This window comes from Podarcis pityusensis (genome assembly GCF_964106645.2).
Source record: "Podarcis pityusensis genome assembly, chromosome: 11".
NCBI classification, from domain to species: Eukaryota; Metazoa; Chordata; class Lepidosauria; order Squamata; family Lacertidae; genus Podarcis; species Podarcis pityusensis.
In genome coordinates, this window is record NC_138036.1 from 28,013,484 (window position 1) to 28,040,364 (window position 26,881).

The following is a 26,881-nucleotide window of genomic DNA, read 5'->3' on the forward strand; positions in this document are numbered from 1 at the left end:
ATTTTATTTCTAAAAAGATGTTGAGCCTGTGCTTGGATAACCATATGTTTTATGAATTTTTTGGATGTATCTTTGAAGTTTTCATTCTCTTTTGAACAAAGTTCTGCAAGTAAAGTTTTGAATCAAACAAATGGGTCTAGACAATTTTTATTCCGAAAGGAGTCAGTTTTTATGCATCCAGTCACTTCAGGCTGTGCAGTATTAATATCTGCAATATCATATAAGTGGAGCATGTGGTCATGAATTGAAAGGGTATAGGATATGATGTAAGCATGTTTGTGGGTTGTCTGTGACCCCACCACATTTTAATCATTCCACTGACAAGTCTGCCAGCAGAGTGTTTCACCAGTGTATCTGAGGTGTTATACTGCTGGATATACCAGAAGATCTTATGTTCTGCTGCTGTAGGGGAACTTTTGTTAAAAAAAAACTGTGTCCCTTCAGCTGGTACACTTTGACTCATAGATTGTTCAGAGACACCCCAATCCAATGCATGTTTACTTAGAAATTCCCAAGCACAGGATTGTAACCATAGGCTTGTGGAAAAATAAAATTGTTCTTTGTCTTGAATGCTGCTTTGACTTTAGGGAACTGATTGTTGAATTTGCTCCAGGATGCTTACACACATTCCTGCTTGTTGAAAACAATACATTTCTAATCAGATTACTATACAAACAGTATAGTATATGTCTCCAGTGTTCTTTTTTGCAAAGCAAACTGAAGTTTTCGCAGCTCAGAAGGAAGAAGGAACACAGTGATAGTTTAGCAAGTAGAGCTTAATTTATTATCTTTTCTTCTGAAGCCAACATGTATTGTCTAAACCTGGCTCAGGCAGAGCTAAGCTTCCCTCTCTATTGTAAATATATGATGACACTTTTGATTTGGATTATGCGAACTAGGTCAAGGGAAAATATCTAGATATTATGGATTATTCAAGCATGCCAATAAAGCCTTTGTCTGTTTCCAAGGCAAACACCCGTACAAGATTACACATTTTGTTGTTCTGTTGACATTTCTATTGTTGCCTTTTTAATTGTCTGATCTTAAACAAATGAATCATGCTACTCTTTATTAATGCTGCAAAATATTCTACATAATTTCCCTCTCAGTAAGAATTCCACAAGAGACAGCTCAGATTATAATTGCACTGCATAATAAACAAGTAAAGCCAATTATAAATCTATGCTGCTGTCAAACTCTTGACCCATGTCCCTTTTGTGCATTGCCATTTCCTTGAGGGCTCAGAGTGCTAGACATGGCAACAGACTGACAGGCCCATCCTGGGCAGACTTAGCACCTCATACCCATGGAAACCAATGGACTGAGATGCACCTAACTCAGCACAGGATCAGGCTGCGAGTGAAATGCTTTACATTTATTCCACAGTACAAGAAGCCACTATTTGCAATCAGGAGACAGGTCGATAAAGATTTAATTAGAAAATTAAGATTTAATTAAGAAAAAGATTTAATTAGAATTTATTAGAAAGTGTTTTCAGTATCTAGCAAGAGTAAATAACTGATCAATAGATGGCCCTTTCTACAATAATGAAATAGAAAAAATGTGTCCTACTCTCCATCTCTACAGGCATGGTTCCTATGAATACCATAATACATTTCTGATGCTTTATCAGAAACAAATGCATAGAATCTGTACATGTGAACAGCTAGTGCTCTTAAGATATATATTTTATACCATGTTTTAACACCATAACTGTTCTATTAACCAACCTTTCAATATTTTTCCACTTCAGATATGCATTAATAGCTCAATGAGCTTTTATTTCACAGAGGCATGGTATTAACATTATAATCAGAAAGCTACCTTTTGGTATATGCTCCTTGAGCAACAATGAAGTGGTCTGGCTGATGATTGGAGCACAGGTGGGATAAGTCCCAATATGAATTTGATCAAACACAAGTACAACCACAATGCATGTGACAGTGGCAGTGGCAAAAAGAGCGCATACTTCTCTGTTTCAATTGTGTTTTTAGTGAATTGTCCAGCAGAGCTTTTTAGTATGGTAAATTAGCTGATAGGGACCACTCAAAAGCCTGCTGTTAAGAGATTTGCAAAGGGTAAAATCACTTGGCTCTGTGCCAAACTTTGTCACAATTAGTGCAGGTCCATTGGAGGGCCTTCAAGCACCAACTAGTTGCAGCCTGCAGGACACTTGTAGAAGTCGGGGTAGCAGCATGCTCTCTCTCTATTTCTGTCCATCATGGCTGATAAACTCCAGGAGGTGATTGACTGAATAGGTCCGGGAATGGTCAACACAGCACTACATGTGGGACTTATGCCCACTACCCTGAAAGAGGCAGGATGTGGTGACTCCTGAAGAGGCCCTCTCTGGATCTGCTCAGACTCTAAATCTTCACTTCCTAGGCAAGATGGCTGAAAGGGTGGTGTTGGAAGCTGCCCAGTACAGTACAGTGGTGCCTCGCAAGACGAAATTAATTCGTTCCGCGAGTTTTGTCGTCTTGCGATTTTTTCGTCTTGCGAAGCACGGTGTCAAAAACGTTTTGGAAAAGCTTCAAAAATCACCGAAGTCTTCAAAAACCTCAAAAAAGGCTACCACACTGCGTGCTATGAGTTGCTCCTCGAAGCCAAGTCGCAACTGTATTAACGGTGTTAAGAAAAAGGAAACAAACTTGCAAGACGTTTCTGTCTTGCGAAGCAAGCCCATAGGGAAAATCGTCTTGCGAAGCAGCTCAAAAAACAAAAAACCCTTTCGTTTTGCGAGTTTTCCGTCTTGCGAGGCATTCGTCTTGCAAGGTACCACTGTACTCTTCAGGAATGACTCAGGAAGGTTGAAGCTGAGATACTGTTTTTCAGAGCTCTGTTCCTACCTGAAGGATCATTGCCAGAAAGTAGCATTAGGGCACTGTTACTTGGCTCATAGTTTTTGGGCTGTGGTTGTTGTTGTTTAGTCGTGTCCAACTCTTCGTGACCCCATGGACCAGAGCACGCCAGGCACTCCTGTCTTCCCGCAGTTTGGTCAAACTCATGCTGGTAGCCTTGAGAACACTATCCAACCATCTCGTCCTCTGTCATCCCCTTCTCCTTGTGCCCTCCATCTTTCCCAACATCAGGGTCTTTTCCAGGGAGTCTTCTCGTCTCATGAGGTGGCCAAAGTATTGGAGTCTCAGCTTCAGGATCTGTTCTTCCAGTGAGCACTCAGGGCTGATTTCCTTAACAATGGGTAGGTTTGATCTTCTTGCAGTCCATGGGACCCTCAAGAGTCTCCTCAAGCACCATAATTCAAATTGGGCATAATTATTGGGCATAATTGGGCTGTGGAGTCCTATGCTATTTAACATTTATTTGTATGAAACTACTGGAAGCAGTCATCTAAGGATCTGGAGCACTGTGTCACCAGCACATTAATAATGCAGCTCTAGCTGTCTATTACATTTGAATCAAGAAAGGCTATGAAGGTGTTGGACCTGTGCCTGGGAACTGTGATGGGCTGCATGGATGCAACTGCCCTGCCCCCCAGCAGCTGAGTCCTGATAAGATGGATGTGTGTGGGTGATTCCCATGTCCTAGAATTAGGCAGACAACCTGTTCTGGGAGGGGTTGCACTCCCCACTGAAGAAGGTTTATAGTTTGCAAATACTCCTGGATTCCACTCTCTTACTGGAGTGTCCCAAGGGGCTTCTGTGGTTAATTAGCCAAGAACCACTGAACAACTGATAAGAAATTTTAAAGTTCTAACCTAGTAATCTGGTGCAATTGGAGTGCAAATGTTCCACTAACAAAGTTTGATTTCTTGCTAATCGGGAATAATAAATATTAAATTTAGGGGAAATATAACCTGCAATGCCAGTGTGAAGGTCAATTATATTTCAGAAGCAATACTGGATACTGACCGGAAGTGACCCTTTTTCTGTTGCATAATTAATGAAACAAAAAATATATGGATAACAATTGCAAATTTGTGTGAGACACACACACGCTTCAAATTAACTTAGTGGGGCTTACTTACAAGTGAACATGAATAAAATCAGGCTGCCACTTCCTTTACATACTGTAATAAAATTACAACTAAGGTTAACTTTGTAGTTACAGATAGGTAGCCGTGTTGGTCTGCCATAGTCAAAATAAAAAAAATCCTTCCAGTAGCACCTTTAAGACCAACTAAGTTAGTTCTTGGTATGAGCTTTCGTGTGCAAGCACACTTCTTCAGATACACACTTTGTAATTCACAATCTGAACCACAAGAGGGCACCAAACAAATATGCAGTGACAATACTGTAACAGTTAACACTAAAAAGTATGCTGGTACCTACATAATAAGGCCAACTGCCCCTCTCCCCCGCCCCATATTGCTGTCAATAAAATGACAGTTGTTAAGAGATACAACCTGAGCATTCAGCAAATAAATTATTGCAGGGTGGTTTGCAAGAAAACTCCCACACATAAACTTAATAAAACAACAGTAAAACAACAGAATGTGATAAATGAAAATTGGTGAACAGAAGTTTCACAGTATTTATCTATTTATTTAAACCGTATACAGCCCTTCATCCAAAGATCACAGAGCAGTTCACAACATAAAGATACAAAATGAGAACACAAAATACATAACAAAACCAACAAACCAATACCCACCCCCCAAATACATTAAAAAGCCTATCATTTAATCTGCCAAAGGCCTCGTTATAGAGAAATATTTTTGCCTGGTGCAATGGATGAGCCTCACCCTGGGAAAACCTCCTTCAAGGTGTTTCCCTTGCTGATCAAGGTGTCTCCTATGCCAGGTAGGTATGTGTTTGATGGTGTCTGCAGATGCTTGAATTGTGCCCACCATTTACAGTGGTACCTTGGGTTACATACGCTTCAGGTTACAGACTCCGCTAACCCAGAAATAGTATCTCGGATTAAGAACTTTCCTTCAGGATGAGAACAAAAATCGTGCTCTGGCGGCGCGGCAGCAGGCCCCATTAGCTAAAGTGGTGCTTCAGGTTAAGAACGGACCTCCGGAACGAATTAAGTACGTAACCAGAGGTACCACTGTATATGTAATTTTGGGTTTTTCTGAACAGTAATTTCTTCTTCCCTCCCAGCTTGTCCAGGTACAGGAAACAGTGACTCTTCTGCTGATGCTTATGTTCCTGAGTATAGCAGTGCTTAGGGTTTGGGGTTTTTTTAGTATGGTTTTTAGTATGGAATAACAGTACAATTTTTGGAAAGCTGTCCAACCCTCCTTTGTCCATTTAAAATGTATTGGCCTTCTCAACAACCCTCTAGTTGCTGTGTGTGTGTGTGTGTGTGTGTGTGGTTTCCATGGAGTCCCAGCTTAGGGTAGCTAGATCACCTAGGAAAGGAACCTTGAGTCCTCTCAATTTGGTCCTTAAGACTCACTCCTGAATCATATCATGAGGGACAGTGGTGGGCCTACTGCTGTACGACGCCGCTTCTCCTCAGATCTCTGGCAGTAGCAGATAACTTCTCCAGCGCCACCGGGGCACCTTTTGCCCTCCTTTGCTGACTTCCAGGTTTTGGTGAAATCTCGCCAGAAGCCGCTTCTCCCATGGTAGGGGGACCCTCCCACCAGAAACTGCAGCTGCTTCCGCTTCTCCTCACTTTTCCAGCCCCACATCACTAGAGAAGTGAGGAGAAGCAATGGGATTCTGCCGCCTGAGGTGCCTCGAGGGTGGTCCGGCCCCGGCAGTAAGGAAAGCTTAGCTTCGCATACGTAGCGCCAAGTACGCGCACGAGACCAACCGCTTAGCGGGTGACGTGGCATCGCTCAACGGCTTCTCCGTGTCCTCGTGACTTGCGGTGGGGTGGGGTGGGGGTGGGTTGTGTGTGTAAGGCGCGCCTTCGGGAAATCGCGAGCAGGAGGTTTTCCTCGTGACTGCGGGCCGGAGGATTTCGGGCGTGAAGGGCCTCGTTGCCGTGGCAACGGCGGCGCCTGGAGGCAGGCCGGAGAAAGTTCCCCTAGGCCGCTCTTCCCCGCCCCTCTCGGCGACCACGTGACTATCCTCCCGCAGCCGCTCTTCCTTCAGCTTCCGGGGAAGAGTCGGATCGCGAGGGAACCGGAGGCGGGGGGAGTAGTTGTGGTAGTAGTAGTAGTAACGGCGCGCGGGCATGTCGACCAACAATGTCGGCTACAACGAGCAGGCCGGGGACGCTCAGCCCGAGGTGGGCCAGGAAGCGACACCCACCGCCGCCTCCGCCTCCTCCTCTGCCTCGACGGCCTTCGGGCTCTTCAGCAGCGACACCAAGAAGTAAGTAAGGAACGGCCGGAGGCGGGGTGAGGCGCGGCCGGGGGCTGGGCTTCCTCTCCTCCGGGAAGTGAGTGCAGGCGCTGCTTCCTTCGAGGAGACCAGAAGCTCAGCCGCCCGTGGGTCTCTCTTCGCCTCGCTTCCCAGCCGCCTTCCCACCCCAAATCCTATTAACAACTTCGGGGTCCTTAATGCGGTGCTTTGTGAAACTTATTGCAAAGCTAAGCCGGGTTGTGCCGTTATGAGTTGCTTTGTGTGACGTTGGGAGTTGGTCCCTAATAAAGTTACTGCCTTGCGGTTGCTTTCAGAGCTCAGTTGTTTTTCCTTGCAGATCAACGCGGCTGCTTCGGATTTTCTTTTCTGCCTTGAATTGTGGAGTAAGGGAGAAGTCCGAATTCTTCCTACTAACGTGGTAAAAAGTTGTATACAGGATATCAATGCAAGGGAAGTAATAAATGACTGTAAGGAGAAGTGCCCCTTGAGAGCAGCATGAGAAACGCCTCAGGGACCCATCCTTTCAGTTTTATGCACTTTATGCTGCAATCCTAAACGCACGAGGGAGTAAGTCACAGCGAAGTTGGTAGCGATTTCCTTCTGTGTAAACATTCAAACTCTTGTGCTCCTGGAGACACTGATAGCTTTGAAATCAGGGAGACACTGGCGGAAGTTATGTTGAGGGTGGGATTGGATCACAAGGTTATTTTTGATTCTTCAGTCAAGTTGGGTTGGCCACAGTGGAGAGACTGGATCAACCTTTGATTCATGCTTGATGAAGGGGGTATTATGTCATATTACCGCTCATACTGGCCCATGGACTCTTTATATTGCCATTTCAGCTTGCCAATATTGGTAACATTTCATATTTGTTGATGGGGCGGAGGTGGCAATATGCTTCCTCCCCTTTTAAATTTGATTATGTGGTGCTCTGTTCCCACGAGATCTTGGATAGCCTCTTAATGGTCTTCAAGTGTCCATTATTTTAACAAATGTTAAAATCGAAATAAATTGTACTGGGAACCCTTTATTTAGAAGACTTAATATTAATAAATCATAAATTCTGCTATTTGTAACTTCAGTGTTTCAGGTTTGTCTGCAATATTCTCAAGGGAATTAACACAATACATTTTCCAGTAAAAACAAGTGCCACATGTAGAATATCTAATTTTGCTGGTTATAGCTTGATAATACTACTTCGTGTGCATGTGTGTGTACAAGTGAGTGATTAGTCTGTACTCTTGAAACATTGTAAGTTAGAAAGGTTTTGAGTTCAAGAAGGTTGCTAGTCAGTGCTGTTAATTTATTTAAACAAAACAGAAGAAAATACTTTTTAAAGTTGAAGTTCAAACCATTTATAAACTTAGATGTATAATAGAACAGAATTATTTATACTTAATTTAAATCATGTAATTGAGTAATTTTGTTAGCTTTCTCTTTTGATAGGGTTCCTTCCTTTGCTGCTTTACACATACAGACCTGAACATGTGCCTTGGGAATAAGTCTTATGTAGTAATGTGTCATGTTCACAGAACCTTGCTTTCACAGAAGTGGAAACATAAACCCTAATCTGCTTTCACTTCTAACTAGTCTCCTACCTACAGCATGCTGTTTGTGTGCCAATATTTATTTTACCTCTCAGACATAGTACTGCCTATTTTCAGTCTTCTGTGGCATGGCAAGCTACTTTGAATCATGTATCCATAAAAGTGAGAAATTATTTTTACAACAAAGAGATGCTCATCTTGTAGTGTCAGCACCAGTGTCTTAACTTTAACTAGGGAACAGGTATTGTGGTCTACATTTTATTTGCTAATAACACAAATTGGGTGTTTGTTTCTTTATTAGAGAATCCTAACAGTCCCTAAATATACAGAAGTCGAAACATAAAAAATAACACTAAAATATTCACTAACAGAACCAGCCATAATGCTAAAAAGTCCAGTTTAGTAAAACACCTAACACCAGTAAAAAAAAATTAAAATTAATAAATGTATGGTAAGTTAATGTAATTCCCAAAACATAATTTGATATCTTGCTGCCAACCATCCAGAAGTGTAGGCCTGGGGCTAGACACACTTTGTTAAACAGCATTGTGTCCTCCTTCTTTAACTTTATATAGCAGATATGGGAGAAGCAAGTCAGAATTGGGATTGCAGCAAAGAGGGAGGGTTTTCTAGCCTATTCCTTCCTCACTGTAGTTCTGATAAAAATCTCCCCTCCCAGCTACTATTTGCATCAAGAAAGAATCTGCCATCCAATGAAAGCAGCTTTGTGTATGTGTGTTCATGTTCAAATTTATTGAAGTGCTTTAAAAAACAACCCTGCCTTGGTTTTGGTCCTGATTTTTCTCCCCCAATACCCCAAAGCTGCTGTTTATTTTCTTAAAAAAATCACGGCATTCCAAACAAGTTGTGCTAATTTTATATTTAGTTTGGCCCTTAATACTTTGTAAGAAGAATATCTAATGTGGCCCTGTGGTTTATATGATAAATTGAGATGAGATGAGCCGTTAATAAACTTGATTACTGAAGAACATGGAATTGGAATATTGTATAGGCTGAAAGTTCTCAAAAATGCCATTTTGAGTTGGCAGATCTTGCAGGTAAATCTAAGGTTTTGAAGAGCTTTTACAGCAGGAGGCACATGCAGTCTCACAATTCATTTGTTATGTAATCTGTATTGGCAATCTTGTTTAAGTTGGCATTTAATTACCAAATAAGATTTCATTACATTCTGTAAATTGGGAAGTGTGGTTAAAACGTAATTGTGTTGCTTGTTGTTCGTAATCTAGTTGTTTCCTTTCTTTATATCCAATAAAATGTATCATTGCAATTTGGCATTTTCAAAGAGGCACTGTTGCAAGTGAAACATTTGCTTCTGAAACTTTGGAGTTTATAGACATTTTTTTTTTAAAAAAGCACACCTTAGTAATTATGATCTTTCAAGGCAATTTTAGATTGTATTGTGAAACAGAATTTAAAAGGAAATGCTTATTGTAACTTAATTTTAGTTTGCTGATATCTCAGTCTCAGTTATATGACTACTATTGGGGAGCTCTCTGCGGACTCATTGGCTGAGAAACCAGACCACCCATGCAAGGGGACCTGGGATCTCCCTGTTCCCAACAGTGAGTCCTTTGACCACAGAGGTAATGGGGGACCTGCAATGGCCTGTCCTAGAAGCTGCAGTGCTCCCAGAAGTGTTGGTAAGCATGAAAGGAAGGGTGGGCAACTGCTCGTGCCTCCCCCGCCCCAGGATGCTGCCATTTACCCCAGAGTGACTCACCTGGCTAGGTCAGGCTCTGGGGCCAACCTGCAGTCCCCATGTTCTCCCACTTCCTAGAGGCCCATTAGGGTCCTCAGGTGGTGGATTTCCCTGGCTTTACAAAGGGGACACTCCTTCAGGGCGCAGCCATGGGTGCAGATAATGACAGATGCGACCCTCTTGGTGTGTGGACCCCACACAGAAGATCAGTATGTCCAAGAAACCTGATCCAAGGAGGAAGCCAAATAACTCATAAGTTGATTGGAACTCGGAGCACTCAGACTGGCCCTCTTCCACTCTGAGAGGCTGGTGGAGGGCAAGCACAGGCTGATCCTTTCTAACAGCATTGCCACCAAGGCATATATATGTAAAGAAGGTGAAAGCAAGTCACAGGCTCTCATGCAAGAGGCAACCAGCCTCCTCTCCTGGGTGGAACAGTATCTAGAATCCCTATCAGCAGAGCACGTAGCAGGTGCCCCCAACACTTGAGCAGACTGGGTCAGCCAGCTGCAGACAGAGTGGATCCTTCATCCATAGATGTTCTAGCAAATAGTGGATTGCTTTGGCCTTCCAGGAGTGGACGCTGTTGCTAGTCCAGAAAATGGAAAGGTGGTGTTCTCCTGGTTCAGGACCCAAGAAGCAATGGGCATGGATACCCTGATGTGGCTGGGTGGGGCTTTTATATGCCTTTACTCCTATGGTCATAATCCAGAGATTTTTCAGGTAAGTCAGATCCGCTCTAGGGGAGATTATCGTAGTAGCTCCCTTCTGACCAAGGAGAGCCTTGTTCATGGAACTCATGGCAAACTCATGAGTTCCTACTCAACAGGAAGGATCTGCTGTTGTAGGGTGAGATCCATCATCCAGCTCAGATTGGCTACAACTCTACACCTGCCTGTTGAGGGGAGAGCCTAAGGCAGGGGTCAGAAAACATTTTCAGCAGGGGGCTGGTCTACTGTCCCTCAGACCTTGTGGGGGGCCGGACTATTTTTTGGGGGGTGGGAATGAACGAATTCCTATGCCCCACAAATAACCCAGAGATGCATTTTAAATAAAAGGGCATATTCTACTCATGTGAAACATGCTGATTCCTGGACTGCCCGCGGGCCGGATTTAGAAGGTGATTGGGCTGGATCCGGCCCCCGGGCCTTAGTTTGCCTACCCATGGCCTAAGGCAATTAGGACTAACTGACTGGGTAACCTCTAACCATCCTAGCTTCCATGGTGCAGAAATACAGTTCCAGGTTATGGATACTCATAATTTTTACATGGGATCCCCTAAAAATGTCATCAAATTATTGGTCACCTCTGTGTTCATATATATATATATATGTTGGGTAATTTGTTGTGGTTTAGTTGCCATCCTGTGCAAAAATCATTGGATCCAAGATTCCATCCAAGCACCAAATCTGTAGGGTGGTTGTTTTCTTTTCTGTGCTGTCTATCAGTGATGCTGTTTTGGGGGAACTCTGTGTCAAGAGGAACTGTTTTAATTCGGCTGAATCTGACTTTTACCCATACCCTTTGGGAAAAGCAAAGTAGTGTGTGCACTTTCTGTCTGCGGGGACAGGAGAAGCATCCAGAGAAGGTGATTCCATGGTATACACTCAAAATTATAAATATGTCCACAGGCCTAAAAGGTTGTCAGTTGCTGCCCTACATCCTTGAAGATAAGTGTGGAATGATTGAATTGGATTGCATTGAAAAGTAAGAGTGTTTCTAGAACTTGAACCAGAGTTGAAGAATGTCATCAAGCTATTCAGTATGCAGTACTTCTAACAAACACTTTGATTGCTAGAACTAGACCAACCATGTCAGGAACACAGAAATGAATAGCAAGGCTTGTTCACCTGAGGGTAGAGTGATATGATGAGAAAGCAATGGTTCAGATCTCTTGATAGAATTGAAAATTCGTTTTAATGTCTGAATAGTATTGATAGAAGGTTCCCTTAATCAAGATGTAATCTGGCCATTTAAACCAAGAACCACAAGCTTTATAAAAGATCCAGATGTCAATAGCTCATACTGATCCTTCACATAAAGTTTATTTGATTGGAATATCTTTAGGAAGAGACGTATAAAATATTTTAATGTTCAGCTGATTTAAGGTGGAACTGATTTTCTGATTTTACAGATATTTTGGAATGTTTCTCATACAAGAGTGTTTATTCTTGCCAGCAGTTACTGTTCTGATTCCAAATTAAACGTGTTCTGTCATACTTAAATGTGTGAATTTTATAAAAGCCTTTCTTTTCCTTACATTTGGAAACTGCATCTTAACAGCAACAGTAAAAATGAAATCTTTAACCAAATTTCAAAATTTGGAGGCATATTATATGGAAAGTGCATAGCGGTAGATAGAATATGTGAACATTTCAACAGATGGCAAAATTTAGAAGAATAGTGTTGAACTTCATGAATTTGCATCTTTAGACTAGATTCCTGCCAAACAAAATGTGATTGTAATTTATTGGAGCCTTTTTCCTTTTCAGAGTACACGTGTACTAGCAAATGCAGCAGGGTAGCAAACTGTCTTTGAGTTTTGCAAATGGCTCCTTTGCTGAGAATGGATTGAAGATGGTGCTTCAGTACAATACTGATTCCTGAGTTTAATGCTGAAAGAGACTGAATAACTTACTTCTGTTGTTATACAGAATTTATATATTGAATTCTTTAGTTTAGTGCACACTGGGCATACATAGCCTATTTAAAAGTAATGGAAATGTACAGAAATAAATGATTGGATTTATTTTAGAGTAGTCTAGCCCTGATATTTATATGTGATGCATATACTGGTTCATTGGCATGTTTACCATCAGGGCCATCTGTTAGTATGGCACTGTGCCTCCTACTATAGTAGTATGCCAGTTTCATTAGGCACACAAGCCAGAAAGGATGAATGGTTTGGATGGAATATCCTATAAAGTAAGTCCTTAATGAATTTTGAGCTAATAAATCTGCATGGTCCAATCTGAGTCTCAAACTGTGGCACAATATTAGCAAATAGCATAAAATGATAGAAAATGCCTGTGATCTGATGTGTGGGTAGTATTAAGGTGTGTCTCAGATGAGGCTCTAACTGGGCAATCCTAATGTATTGAGGAACTGGGATTGTCCACATTGGGCCTCCATGTCCATGGATTAGATCAGGCTTCCTCAAACTCGGCCCTCCAGATGTTTTGAGAGTACAATTCCCATCATCCCTGACCACTGGTCCTGCTAGCTAGGGATCATGGGAGTTGTAGGCAAAAAACATCAGGAGGGCCAAGTTTGAGGAAGCCTGGATTAGATAATAGAATCATAGAACTGTAGAGTTGGAAGGGACCAGCCGCCTGCAGTGCATAGGTCAGTATGTATGCACTGACATTCCAACATCATGTGAGTAGGCGCCTGCTCATTCAGTGAGGTTTTCCCTTCCTTTCTTCTTCCATACACAAAATCTGCTTCAGGGGATATGGGGACCCTCCAGAGCATATTTTAGGGAAGCTCAGGGTGCTAGAGGTGCTGAATATAAACCAGAAGACCCATTGCAAGCTGACGTCCATGGCACAAGTGGGTGGGTATCACTGGATATCAGTCATGGAGTCCAGTGTGCATAGGCTCATACCACCTGTTTATCTTAGAAAAATCTGTGGCACAAACCTGCAAGTGATGTTGCTTACAATACAGGAACATCACGGTCCTTTAGGTCAGTGGTTAACTGAAGGGAGGGATCTATAGAGTTAGAAGGAGGTCCCTGAGAGTCAACTAACCTGACCCCCTTCAATTTCTGGCAGGCAGCCACCCACTGCTCAGCAGCCGCCCCTTATTCAGTTGCTCAGAGAGCCAGTGTGGTGTAGTGGTTAAGTCTCCTAATCTGGGGAACCGGGTTCGCGTCTCCGCTCCTCCACATGCAGCTGCTGGGTGACCTTGGGCCAGTCACACTTCTCTGAAGTCTCTCAGCCCCACTCACCTCACAGAGTGTTTGTTGTGGGGGAGGAAGGGAAAGGAGAATGTTAGCGCTTTGAGACTCCTGAAGGGGAGTGAAAGGCGGGATATCAAATCCAAACTCTTCTTCTTCTTCTTGTCAAACATGGTAGCCAGCAACAGAGTCTCCATGGCCAGGCGCAACCCGCCCACCCCAAGGAGCTCTGGGCAGAGAGGTGTTGCCAAGTCCCGCACACCATGTCTCCGCTGGGCCTGTGCTGTGTCACAGCCTCCGCGTGGCCCAGCAGTTCTGCTCTGCCTCCTGTCACCATTGCCCATTCTCTCAAAGGGGCACTACCACTAAGCTAAGCCTCCCATTCTACGTCACTGCTGGCCCGCCAACAGATGGGGCCTCAAAACATACTGGTGGGTTTCAAGTGTCCACTTGCCTCCTCCCCCCCATGTACCTTTGTATTAGCAGCACTCATTTGCTGTTGAGGGCAGAGGGGACAAGCAACTAACCAGCAAGAGATGGAAGCTCCTCTTCTGGATGGGAAAGGCAGAAGAGCTGTTGAAGGGCAGTAACAGTTACTTATCCAACAAGTCTAGGATACTGTAGTACTTAAGTATTTTTTTAGAAGAGGGGTGGTGAACCTTTTTGACTGTGCCAGCATTGTGGGACTGCCTCCCGTCAATCACATGATGTCACATGATGTCCCCTCCTATTTTAAACTCCTGATATTGAAGATTTAAAAGAGGACCATGGAGAGACTTGTGAAAACTTTAAGACAACCCTCTTTCCTTTAAGATGCCCCCCTTCTGTTTGAGCCCGTGAGGGCTTAGATGGGAAAGAGGTGGGCTCTCATAAAACCCTTTGAAAAGGGGCTGTTGGAAGAAGCTGAACCCCTTCTTAAGACACTAGAAGGAGTGGGCAGGGTGGAGCCTCCAGAGCAGATTTTGGGGGTGGGGGGAAGGAGGATAGGATGATGTTCCATTGTGCAGGCCTAAATCTGGTAGTTAAACAGATCTGCTTTGAGTTCTAGCACCTTTATTATTCTCTAGAAACAATGATTTCTGTTTCTTCGACTAACTATTTGTGTAAAAAATATTTGCATGTTTTGGAACTGTGTTTTCCTCTTCAAGCACAGATTTACAGAGTAAACATAACACAAAAATATTCTACATGCTGTTATATGCAAGAGTTGTTGGATACCTATGATTAGCTGTCAACCTGTTAATTGGTTGAGTGATTGCCAATAATAGTTTATAATAGATTATAATAACTTTTCCTCTTAGTGGTGAAGAATATCTGGGATACTAATCTCTCACCTGTAATTGTAAGTTATAGTATGTTGGCCCCCCCACCCCCCGTACAAGAAGCGAATCCATAAAAATACATTTTCTTTATTAAAAAAAGTATAACTTGAATTGATGGACCTGGTTTGCAAGTTACTACTTTTAGTTTTTCTATCTTAATCAACAAAATACTGTTTTATCTTCGTATGTCTTCTCTACTTTTTGTTTGCTATGTTCCCTCCCCGCTGAGGTTAATCCTGATTCTGCAGTTAAGTAAAATGGGATAGATTCAGACATGCCCTTCCATGAATAGAAATGACTTTGATTCAGCAAAAATCAGGGTGGGAATAGGAATCTCGCCCCCTTCTTTCCCTTGCACTGCCTCACACCAATATTCTGTTTCAGAGGATTCCTCATTCTATGACAACATTTTTGACTGGCTTTTCATTCTTTCTCAAGCATTGCATCTAAAGAAATCTTTTATTTTTACCAAGAGGTGGTGGTTGTTTAGTCCGATTCTTTGTGACCCCATGGACCAGAGCATTCCAGGCACTCCTGTCTTCCACTGCCTCCTGCAGTTTGATCAAACTCATGTTTGTAGCTTTGAGAACACTGTCCAACCGTCCCATCCTCTGTTGTCCCCTTCTCCTTGTGCCCTCAGTCTTTCCCAACATCAGGGTCTTTTCCACGGAGTCTTCTCTTCTCATGAGGTGGCCAAAGTATTGGAGTCTCAGCTTTATCTCTTGACTCCCTACTTTAGCATTCCAATCTCCTATAATGAGAAGAACATCCTTCTTTGGTGTCATTTCTAGAAGGTGTTGTAAGTCTTCATAGAATTGGTCAGTTTCAGTTTATTCAGCACCAATAGTTGGTGCATAAACTTGGATTACTGTGATGTTAAAAAGTCTGCCTTGGACTCGTATTGAGATCATTCTATCATTTTTGAGATTGCATCCCAATACTGCTTTCGCCACTTTTTTGTTGACTATGAGAGCCACTCCAATTTTTTTTACGGGATTCTTTCCCACAGTAGTAGATATGATGGTAATCCGAACTGAATACGCCCATTCCCATCCATTTTAGTTCACTGATGCCCAGGATGTCAATATTTATTCTTGCCATCTCATTTTTGACCACATCCAGCTTACCAAGGTTCATGGTTCTTACATTCCAGGTTCCTATGCAATCTTTTTCTTTACAGCATTGGACTTTCCATCAGCTCTGAATCTCATTGCACTTGTCCTCCGCTCTTCCTCAGTAGCATGTTGGACGCCTTCCGACCTGAGGGGTTCATCTTCCAGTATCATAACTTTTATATGCCTGTTGACTTTGTCCACAGAGTTTTCTTGGCAGGGATACTTGAGTGGCTTGCTGGTTCCTGGTCCAGGTGGATCACGTTTGGTTAAAACTCTACACTATGACCTGTCCATCTTGGGTGACCCTGCACGGCATAGCTCATAGCTTCTCTGAGTTATTCAAGCCCCTTCGCCAAGACAAAGCAGTGATCTGTGAAGAGGTAGTTGTCCAAATAAAGCATCTTTTAAAAAGCTGAATCCAGACAAAGTGGAAGTACTGTTTCTTAGGGGTTCTGGTAAAATTGGAGTGGGCATCCTAAATTGGATAAGGCTGCAGCAGTTCCTGAGATTGATGCCCAGGTGGTGCTAGTGGCCAAGAATGCCTTTTTCCGGCTGTGTCTTATATACTGGCTGTATCTTTTCCTGGGACAGCCAGACCTCTAGTCACTTCCAGGTTAAATTACTATAATATGTTTTATATAATGGGCTGCCCTTGGTGCCAATTTGGAAAATTCAGTTAATTCAGAATATGGCTGCCTACATGGCACATCTTATCTCACAAAAAACTTTTATCTGTTTCTCTTGCTAAAATTTGCTTCCAGGTTCAGTTTGAAGCAATGTTTTTTCATTTTTAAAGTCTTAAATAGTCTGGAACCAGAGTTACTCTCCTTCTCCAGGAGCTCTGTTGCACTTTAGAGGCCTTTCTCCAGGTATCTCTGGTGCACCACAGGTGGCAAGTGGGTCTCATAGATGGGGCCTCATCCACTGTGGCACCAAGAATTCTGAAGGGCCTCCCTAAAAAGGCATGTCTCTCTAAATTTGTATTTCTGAAGGATGTTTAGAATGTTTAAGGATGAGCAGCAGCTTACAATGGTTACTGCTGCTGGTTTTGTTCTTATGGCTCTGTTTTACTGTTCTAACATTTATAGGTTGCCATCTGTATATTTTAGAAAGGTGAGATAGAAAGCTAATAAAATATATAAATAAAATGGATTTGTTAGTGCTGAATATGGTAATGTCGGAATCATGCCACAAGATGTCACTCAAACAGCTGTGGCATAAAGTGATGGCAGAAAGTGTGCTTTGAAGCTTGAAATATTTTATACACATTGTGAATATGTTTTGAAAATGTACACACTGGGGCATATCCCAAGGGTGAGGGATGGCATTAATTATATTTTAGAAGTTTAGAATCATGCTTTGTTTAATCTGTGTAGCATTGCTGCAAGCTATCAATACTTTTGCAGAATGCTATTTTTATTGCATAAATAAAATGTCAGACCTTATTTGGGGTGTGGAGAAATATTTTTAGTGCAGTAAGTGTAAAAGATGTAAATAACACTGTGATTCTCCAGGTCTATTAGTGAAGAGTCCCTGTGCTGGTTGTGACATTCTTTTGACATGCCTGACATTTAGAAAATAGTTGAATGTACAAATGTTCATTGAAATTAATTGTTTCTGTGCTGACTTGTGGTCAGTTGGTGCCATTTTTAGTAGCTTAGTTTGATAAAGGGAATGTCTGGGTTTAAAGAGAAAGACCAGAAAGGCATGGAGCCTTTGGCAGTAATAACACTGCCAATGTAATAACCAGAGTTTAGGCTTGAATATGCCCCAATCCTAATCATTATTCTACTGTAGCCAAGTTTTGCTAGCAAGGCTAATAATAATAAATAAATAAATAAAACCCCACCTATCTGGCTGGGTTTCCCCAGCCACTCTGGGCGGCTTCCAACAGAAGATTAAAAATATATTAAAACATCAGTCATTAAAAACTTCCCTAAACAGTGCTGCCTTCAGATGTCTTCCAAACATCATATAGTTGTTTATTTCTTTGACATCTGATGGGAGGGCGTTCCACAGGGCGGGCGCCACTACCAAGAAGGCCCTCTGCCTGGTTCTCTGTAGCTTCACTTCTCGTACTGCGGGAATAACAAGAAGGCCTTCAGAGCTGGATCTCAGTGTCCGGGCTGAACGATGGTGGTGGAGACGCTCCTTCAGGTAGACAGGGCCAAGGCCATTAGGGCTTTAAAAGTCAGCAACAACACTTTGAATTGTGCTCGGAAATGTACTGGGAGCCAGTGTAGGTCTTTCAAGACAGGTGTTACATGGTCTCGGCGGCCGTTCCCAGTCACCAGTCTAGCTGCCACATTCTGGATTAGTTGGAGTTTCCGGGTCACCTTCAAAGGTAGTCTCACGTAGAATGCGTTGCAGTAGTCCAAGTGGGAGATAACTAGAGCATGCATCACTCTGGCAAGACAGTCCACGGGCAGGTAGGGTCTCAGCCTGCGTACCAGATGGAGCTGGTAGACAGTTGCCCCGGACACAGAATTGACCTGTGCCTCCATGGACAGCTGTGAGTCCAAAATGACTCCCAGGTTGCGCACCTGCTCCTTCAGGGGCACAGTTGCCCCATTCAGGATCAGGGAGTCCCCCACACCCACCCAGTCCCCCCAAAACAGTACTTCTGTCTTGTCAGGATTCAACCTCAATCTGTTAGCTGCCATCCGTCCTCCAACCGCCTTCAGGCACTCGCATAGGACCTTCACTGGTTCCGATTTGAAAATGAGGTAGAGCTGGGTATCATCCACCTACTGATGGACACCCAGCCCAAGCCCCCTGATGATCTCTCCCAGCGGTTTCATGTAGATGTTAAAAAGCATGGACGAGACGACGGAACCATGATGCACCCCACAAGTGAGGGCCCAGGGGTCTGAACACTCATCCCCACCACCACTTTCTGAACGTGGCCCAGGAGGAAGGAGCGGAACCACTGTATAACAGTGCCTCTAGCTCCCAGTTCCTCTAGACCAACGGTTCTCAACTTGTGGGTTCCCAGATGTTGTTGGACTACAACTCCCATCATCCCTGAGCTCTGGCCTTGCTAGCTAGGGGTGATGGGAGTTGTAGTTCAACAACATCTGGGGACCCACAGGGTGAGAAAGGCTGCTCTAGACGGTCTAGAACAGGGGTCAGCAAACTTTTTCAGCAGGGGGCCAGTCCACTGTCCCTCAGACCTTATGGGGGGCCGGACTATATTTTGAAAAGAAAAAAAATGAACGAATTCCTATGCCCCACGAATAACCCAGAGATGTGTTTTAAATAAAAGGACACATTCTACTCATGTAAAAACATGCTGATTCCCGGACCGTCCGCGGGCCAGATTTAGAAGGCAATTGGGCACCATCCGGCCCCTGGGCCTTAGTTTGCCTACCCATGGTCTAGAAGGATGTTATGGTTGATTGTATCAAAGGCTGCTGAGAGATCCAGCAGAACTAGGAAACAGCTTTCACCTTTGTCCTTAGCCCGCTGGAGATCATCGACCAGTGCGACCAAGGCAGTTTCAGTCCCATGATGAGGCCTGAATCCCGATTGGAAGGGTTCCGAATGGTCCACTTCCCCCAGGCATGCTTGGAGTTGTTCAGCAACCACCCGCTCAATCACCTTGCCCAAGAATGGAAGATTTGAGACTGGGCAATAGTTGGCCATATTGGCCAGGCCTAAAGATGTTTTTTTAAGAAGCGGTTTAATGACTTCCTCTTTCAGTGGGTCTGGGAAGGCTCCCTCACAGAGAGAAGCATTCAGCACCCTGCAGAGCCCATTGCCCAGCCCTTCCCGGCTCACTTTTATTAGCCAGGATGGGCGAGGATCAAGGAGACAGGTGGTTGGTTTCACTCATCCAAGTGAAAGCTGTGATACTGACTATAGTTAGTTCAACTGTGAACTAGTGCTATGGTTAATTCTGGGAAGGAAGCAGGGAGGTAGGCCACAGATTTCTCTAGGTTTCTCCTCCTCTAGAGCAGATGTTTTGCATGCAGAAGGGCCAAGGTTTAATCTCCAGGTAGGACTTGGAAGGATTCCTGCTTGAAACCCTAGAGAGCAGCTGCCAGACAGTGTTGACATTACTGAGCTAAATGGACCAATGGTCTCAAAGCTTTCACTGCTCTTATTATTTATTATATTTATATAACCACACATCAACAAACATCCCTTGGATGGCTTTCAATAATAATTAAAACAAACAATAAGGGGGGGGGGGAAATCCCTTCTTTGCAAAGAAGTAGCATAAAATAATTTATGACCCGTATTTAAAGTGCAGTTCCTCCCAGAGCTGCTTTACTACCATTCACTTGAGTGCACACACCAGCCACTGCCATGTCTGGGTTGAGTCTGTTTATTCAAGCTCATCCATTTCATTGCTGCATGAATCCCTCATTTAGGATGTTCAGAATTTTGTGCATTTTGATAGAAAAAGGTGAGTGAGCTGAGTGTTGTCTGCATGCCAGTGAGATGAATAGGTGGGTTTTTCAATTGACACTGAAAACATGTAATGGTCAGTGCCAACCTTATTTGAGAGTGGAGGGAATTCCAAAATTGGGACACTTCTAATGAGAATGTCCTCTACTGCAGTGGTTCCCAATTAGCTAAGTACTGCAGAACCCTGTTTGAAAATTTTGATATCTCTTTGGTAGTTTTTTGTTTTGTGAATAGTGCTTTGGACACCTTGGGTTAAATAGACCTCCAGTTCAGAACCACTGCTCTACTGCATACATGTTTGGCTACATTCTCCAATGTTTATGTTCTAAAATAATTAATTATTTTATGGAGAGTATCATTAATAAAGCTAGATATTGTTTGGCTTATTTGTGTGGAAAATACAAAGAGACAACAAGTAATCAAGTTGTTTTCAGTGTTCATGGCTACTTTGCCATGCAGATCCCTTGGAATACTTTACCTCTTTGGTTTCTGATCCTACTTTTCTTCATCCTACTTTTACGTTGCAGTGGACTCCAAACGTCTACTTATCCATACCTATATAGTCTCTCATCTCCTACACCAATTTCATCTCCAACACCTTGCATATAGCAACTTTTTAGAATTCAAATGGGTTCCAATCCAGTGTAAATTAGGTCTTCAACTATGAAGAGAACCTGAAATCTAATTTTCGTTTAGTTTGGCCCTTTGTCAGAAAGGTAATATTTATAAAGAGGCTTCGGAAACAAGGCCAAAATCATATAATTTTGCATTGATTTTTAGAATTCAGCATAGACATTATGAAGGATCTGTTGCATGTGATTTCATTTTTACAGTTATATAACATTCCTAGTATGTTCCATAATTCTTGTTAAGCTAAAGCAAGCAGGCAATATAATAAGATTGTTTGTTGAAGTTGGCTGGTAAGATGTATTTCTGTAAAAGGAAATGACCTTTTATACAGTAGGCATTTTCTTCAAGTGAAGGGAGTGGGTATCCTGTTACCTCATAGGTTTTTTCAAACCACACTGCAAACTTGATCCTGATAAGGTCTGGTTACCAGTGCACTTAATTCTTTTTTCTGAGTTAGAAGAAGTGGAGCAAGACTCTTCGTTGGCTAAAATGAGTAGTTCTAGTTGCAATATTAGATCTATTCTTGAAAAAGCAGCATCCCTAGAAGTTACCTTAAAACCAGATCCTAGTATAGAAGAGAGTGGGATTACTAGTACTTTTGAGCCATGTGAGAAAAACTTTGTTTTGTAAGTATTGGTAAACTTGCTTTTGCTCACCTGTCTTTTGTGATCTACTTTTCATACAGTGCAGAATGACTAATAATCAATATTATACTGTGAATGTTATATTTTAACTATCTGAGCTGTAACAACGTACTGTTATTGTGCACTAAAAAATACTCCTTCTTATTTAACTGAGCATGTCACCAAGAGGCTTAGATCAGCACTGAAGTGCTGTTTAGTACAAGCTAAATTAATTCCTTTATTTTTAGGCAAGAGTTTGTTTGAAGTAGCAATTCATGTTCAGTTGTTCTAAATCTCTTACAGAAAATTTTTAATGCTTTTTAAGGATAACGTAGAAAATGCCACAATTTTTAATGAAGTGATAATTCCTGCATTTTTCGTACTTCTTATCTCATTGATGATGATACGCAGAGGCGAAATCAGCTCAAACATAAATGTAATAGCAAACTGGCCTCCTAAGTGTGTATAGCATTTGTTCATCTAATCTTATAGTGGGCTGATTTGGGATAGTACCTGGAATACTTTGTAAACAGAGTAGCCAGAATCCTAAAAGATCTGACACCTTGAACAAGTTGCAGGAAATATATTTGAGCTTTTCATATAGCAGTCCCACATGGTAAATTTCATTTAAAAGTGAGACACTTCACAGAATGTTAAGGAAATTAGGGGATGAGGGAAGTTTTGTATTGTTTTTAAACAAACTCATGCAAGTCTTTGGTCTCTTAAGAGAAGAATTATGTACACATCTACTCAGGCCAGTAAGTGCATAACATTTCAGCCTGAACTAAGTCTTTGGATCCTGGCCTAAATAAATGTACCACTATATGCCGATAGAGGGACATGGCCTTGTTTCCTCAGTGAAGAAGGGATTGGCAGTTTAAAAAAACCTCTCCCTGTCACCTTCTTTCCTCCCCAGTAGTATCTCTTTTTTCTGTTAATGTGTGAGTGCAACAGTGGTTGTCTAAATGTTACATAGACTCGCATTAAAGGGTATTTTCAACTTATTTTATGTTACTAAAAAGAGAGAAGGCTTCCCACATACTATTTCTTATGAACTTCAGCTATCCCAGTGTGTACCTAGATGAAGAAAAAAAAATTACCCACAGTTGCCACATTGAGACAATTGTTCTTTCTTTCACATTTTGTTTGGAAACATTGTAAAAATTAAGCCAGTCCGTGTCTTGAAACATGCTAACTTGGAGTTAGGTCTCCACCACCAGTATACTCTTGTGTGTATTTTTAAGCCAAACTTTCATTGCCACATTTGGTAAAAACAATAGCAATGAATTGTAATTCATAAAGTGTTTGATTGTTAGTATGAGATTTTCTATGAAATGATTCCAATAGCTAGACACCCCAAACAAAATGTTCCTCCCATACTGCTACTTAAATTGATTATCCTCAGCCTTCAAAACACGTTATTTTTATTTATGCCTTCTCAGTCCCCTCCCCACCCTGATGGATATATTTATGCAACATTTTAATTTCCAGCATCCTCCCTCTTTAAAAAACAATTAGCAGCATTGTTGCAAAATTTGAAGTTCTGGGGCACGTTGGAACACTTTTTGTATCCTCATTAGTAGGTTGTGATACAAGTGACAACTCATTATTTCTCATTCTTTTATAGAAATGAAGATTTGAAGCAAATGTTGGAAAGCAGCAAAGATTCTGCTAAGCTGGATGCTATGAAAAGGATTGTTGGGGTATGTTAGGTTTCAATGTGCATATAATGTTGGCAGCTCTGAAAGTTGTATTTCTTCATGCATTGAATACACATGTGCACGCACACATAAATTTAAGTTTTTCAGAGTTAGTCTGAAACTAGTTTTTTAAAAAAAACAAAATTGCTATTGGCTTTACTATGTATTTTTTGTCCTTATTAACATTAATTTATTCAGGAAAACAATGAACATGTGTTTTGTGCACCTTAGTAATATATATACACACAACAGACTATATTATTTTGAGAGCTAGACGCTTGTAGCTTCAGCACTTTGGATATGGACATAATAAGTTTGAATGTTTCCATTTCAGTGGTTATTTGAAATCTCTCCCCCTCCCCCACTTTTCTGGTTACTGAGGACAGGCTAGCATGGATCTAGTTCACAATCTGGAATCCAAAAGCTACTTGAGTATATCCAAGGTGATGTGCAACAAAATTTTACCACCACCTCTTCCACCACCCCTCCTGCTATATCAAACTCCTCTCAGAAGTCCAAAGTATTCTATGGCAGGTGGACCTAGCTGAGGGGACCATGGGATCAAGTGCTCACTGTTTATCTACAGAAGAAGAGGATAGGGAGAGAATCAGAACACATGGAACAGTGTTCGAAACTCATATATGCTAGGTGCCAAATGGCTCCTTAAACCAAGTTTACAGTCACCAAAACGGAATATCTAGTTGCCGTTTTTGGGTAAGACAGCTCTAAAGTCTCTTTTTTATGTGATGGACTGACTGTGATTGATTATCAGTTAAACACCTGGCTAGTTCAGATGACAACCTTGAGTTAGGTTAAGAACTTTGAGAAATTAAAGAAGAAAAATCATTTGATCCAAAGACAATCCACATATATATTGGCCTATTCCTACCTCTTCTTTTTTTATGGTGACTGCTCCTGCTGAGGCTACACAGAAAAAGCATTTTGGTTCTTGAAATTCATTCAGATTGTAAAGATAAAATATAACTGATAGAATTCTAACACTGATGTGGAGGCAGAAAAATAAACAACTATGACTAGGAATCCCTTCTGAACATTGGTAAAACACTTTTCAGTTTAGTTAAGTGCTAATCATTGCAGGGGTTCCCCCGTGATAGTGTGGGTTCAGTCCAGTTGTACTCAGAAGTACCACTGGACTGTTAACAAGGGCCCCCATAAACTTCCAGACCTCTGGGAAAAGATTGTTTCCCTCTTTGCTTATTCACTTCTACACCATCTTTTAAGAATGTGGAATAAAATGATGGGATATTAAGTGGACTAGCATCTGGGAGACAAAGGTAAAATTCATTCATGAAATGTACTGTGTGACCTTGGGCCAGTCAGTCTAACCTACCCTAAAGGCTGTTGCAGGGATAACATGGAGAAAAGGAGATCCATAAATAGCACCTTGAGATCATTGGAGGAAAGACAGATCTAAACATAATGCTGATAAACAGCAACAATAATAAAAAGACTGCCCTACCTGCCTACCCCTAATTTTGAACAAGGGGGGGGGGGGGAGAGAGAGAGAGATTTGAAATCATGAAAAAAACTTAAAGAGAAAAGCCTCTCGTATGTAACCAAGATATTCAGGGCTACAAACAATTAAAGTTTCATGCAGGTTGTCCACAAATCCAATATGCGGCTATTTGCTGTGACAGGATTGCCTGTGTGGGTAGTGCTGGCAGGGTGCAATCCATGCTCCCATACTGCATATGAGCTGTTACACATGGAGTTCTTAACTGAAACATCCCTGGCACCATCCTCCTTTTTGTAATAGCATTTTTAGTTTGTCAAAGGGTTTTATATTATTTTGTTCTCTCAAAAAACTTACGAAGTAGACCACAGTGCAGTTTGAGTAAAAAGCAAAAAGAACTGTACTAGCCCCTTCAAGACTAACACATTTATTAAGGCATAACCTTTTGGGGGCTCAAGTCCACCATTCTTGCTAATCCATGAATCCAGTAAGATGTTTGCTAGCCTTTAAATTGCTACTGGACTGTAGTTTTATTTCTGCTGTGGGTCATGGCTAGCTGACTAACCCTTTGATTGACAGTGCAGCAGAGTAATGTACCCAATGAGCCTGTGGCAAAGAGGAGGAATTTTAAATTGGGTCTGCAGATCCTGTGGATTCTTCTCTCTCTCTAAAAAATGATACAAAGAAGGCTCTTGCCAATTGGCTTACCAAGACGGAAAAATGTATAGGTAGTGTTCTACCTGATCAAAGTATGATGCAGCCCACTAGTACACCCAATTCTTCACAAACCAAAGTTGCCTCTGACAGACTTGAGCACGGTAAGGCATGATTTGGAACTACCAGCCCCAGAAATAAATGACATGAGTATTCACCATCCTCACCAGTGAGGAACTTCCGCTTGTATTTACTAAGATTAAATACAACATATATCCTTGGAATGGAGTACATTTTAAAGTCCACAATACTAACAGCATTTTGGTTCTGTAATTGGGACATGTAAATCTGCTTGGCTACTAGGCACTTTGTTTCTTCTGCCAGTTTACAGGTGCATGGGACCTCCTGGCCATAGTAATCTGGTTCTGGATTGTGATTGCTTTAAGTGGTACAGAGAGCTGATTAACTACTCTATTCTTCTTTAGGAAATACCACAAGTTTCAAAATAGAAAACTTGATTTAAACCAATAATTCAAATCTTTCCCTTTTAAGGGTGTGTATCTGGTTGAAATCTCATTGTTTTAAATCAGTCCACCCTGTCATACCCTGAAAGTAGATAATGAACTGTGAGTTTATGTTGTAAATAAGCAAATGGAGAGATTGCTTAATGTTATAGTAAGAGAATAGTACCCAGATTTATAGTGTGACGGAGCTAAAGCGTCAGACTCTAGCATAGATTCTACACTAACACTATTACAGCTAGGCTGAGCAGTTGCATTGCTGTTGTAAAGGGTAATTTGTAAATCACTGGTTATGATAGCCAGCATTTTACTGTGTTGTGAACTGCAACAGGTTAGCAAAGAAACTTTCCTGATCACAAACTCTTAACCTCTTGTTCTATATAATATGCAATACCAAAGCTTTTAACATTCAGGCTATTTAAAGCTGCTAAACTGAAATGATATCTTGGTCTTTGAAAGACCCATTATGTTCTCTTGGGTTAATGAGCCATGAACAAAGGAGGATTTACACTGATCATTATGACTTAATGAGACAAAATACACTTTAAAAAGATCCTAAATACATATTTACATGGTACACTGCAGCTATTATGGTTGGTCAGTTAAATAATGCAAGATACATGTGAATTTCCATGATATATATTAAAGCTAGTGATATTCCAAATATACCATCACAACAAATTGTGTGTGTTTATAAATATGCCTGAAACTTTTTTCATATGTTGTAGTATTAAACTGCTCAGCCAAATTATCTGAGACCTGTTAGTGGGGAAAGCATTAATTCTGGAAATGGTGAAGTTAGGCTGCAATCCGGTAAACATTTACCTAGAAGTAATTCTGAAATCAGTGGATTTTCTGAGTAAGCATTCTTCGGATTGTCCTGTCAGTTTCTATCTTAATTTAGCTAGGTATGTATCAGAGCAAAAATTCACAGGATATCCTGGCAGAGAGGCAGAGGATGACTAATAAAGTTGAATAGAAATGCCAAGAGTGTTCTGATTTGCCTTCCTTTTGTGTTTGTTACTTTCTTGCCC

General features: G+C 41.7%; 1 protein-coding gene across 3 annotated transcripts in view; it reads left to right on the plus strand.

The window, feature by feature from the left end:
* Nucleotides 1–26,881, plus strand: part of AP3B1 (adaptor related protein complex 3 subunit beta 1) — a 147,667-nt gene that overhangs the window by 12,140 nt on the left and 108,646 nt on the right. The window contains exons 1-2 of one of the 3 annotated variants that reach the window (XM_080972375.1): nucleotides 5,824–6,236; nucleotides 23,126–23,201. In XM_080972375.1, the coding sequence (XP_080828501.1) occupies nucleotides 6,097–6,236; nucleotides 23,126–23,201 (216 nt within the window). In that variant the 5' untranslated portion in view covers nucleotides 5,824–6,096. Of the gene's footprint in view, nucleotides 1–5,823; nucleotides 6,237–6,627; nucleotides 6,646–23,125; nucleotides 23,202–26,881 lie in introns of those variants that run through there. The other 2 variants (XM_080972377.1, XM_080972376.1) reach the window with 2 other exon arrangements.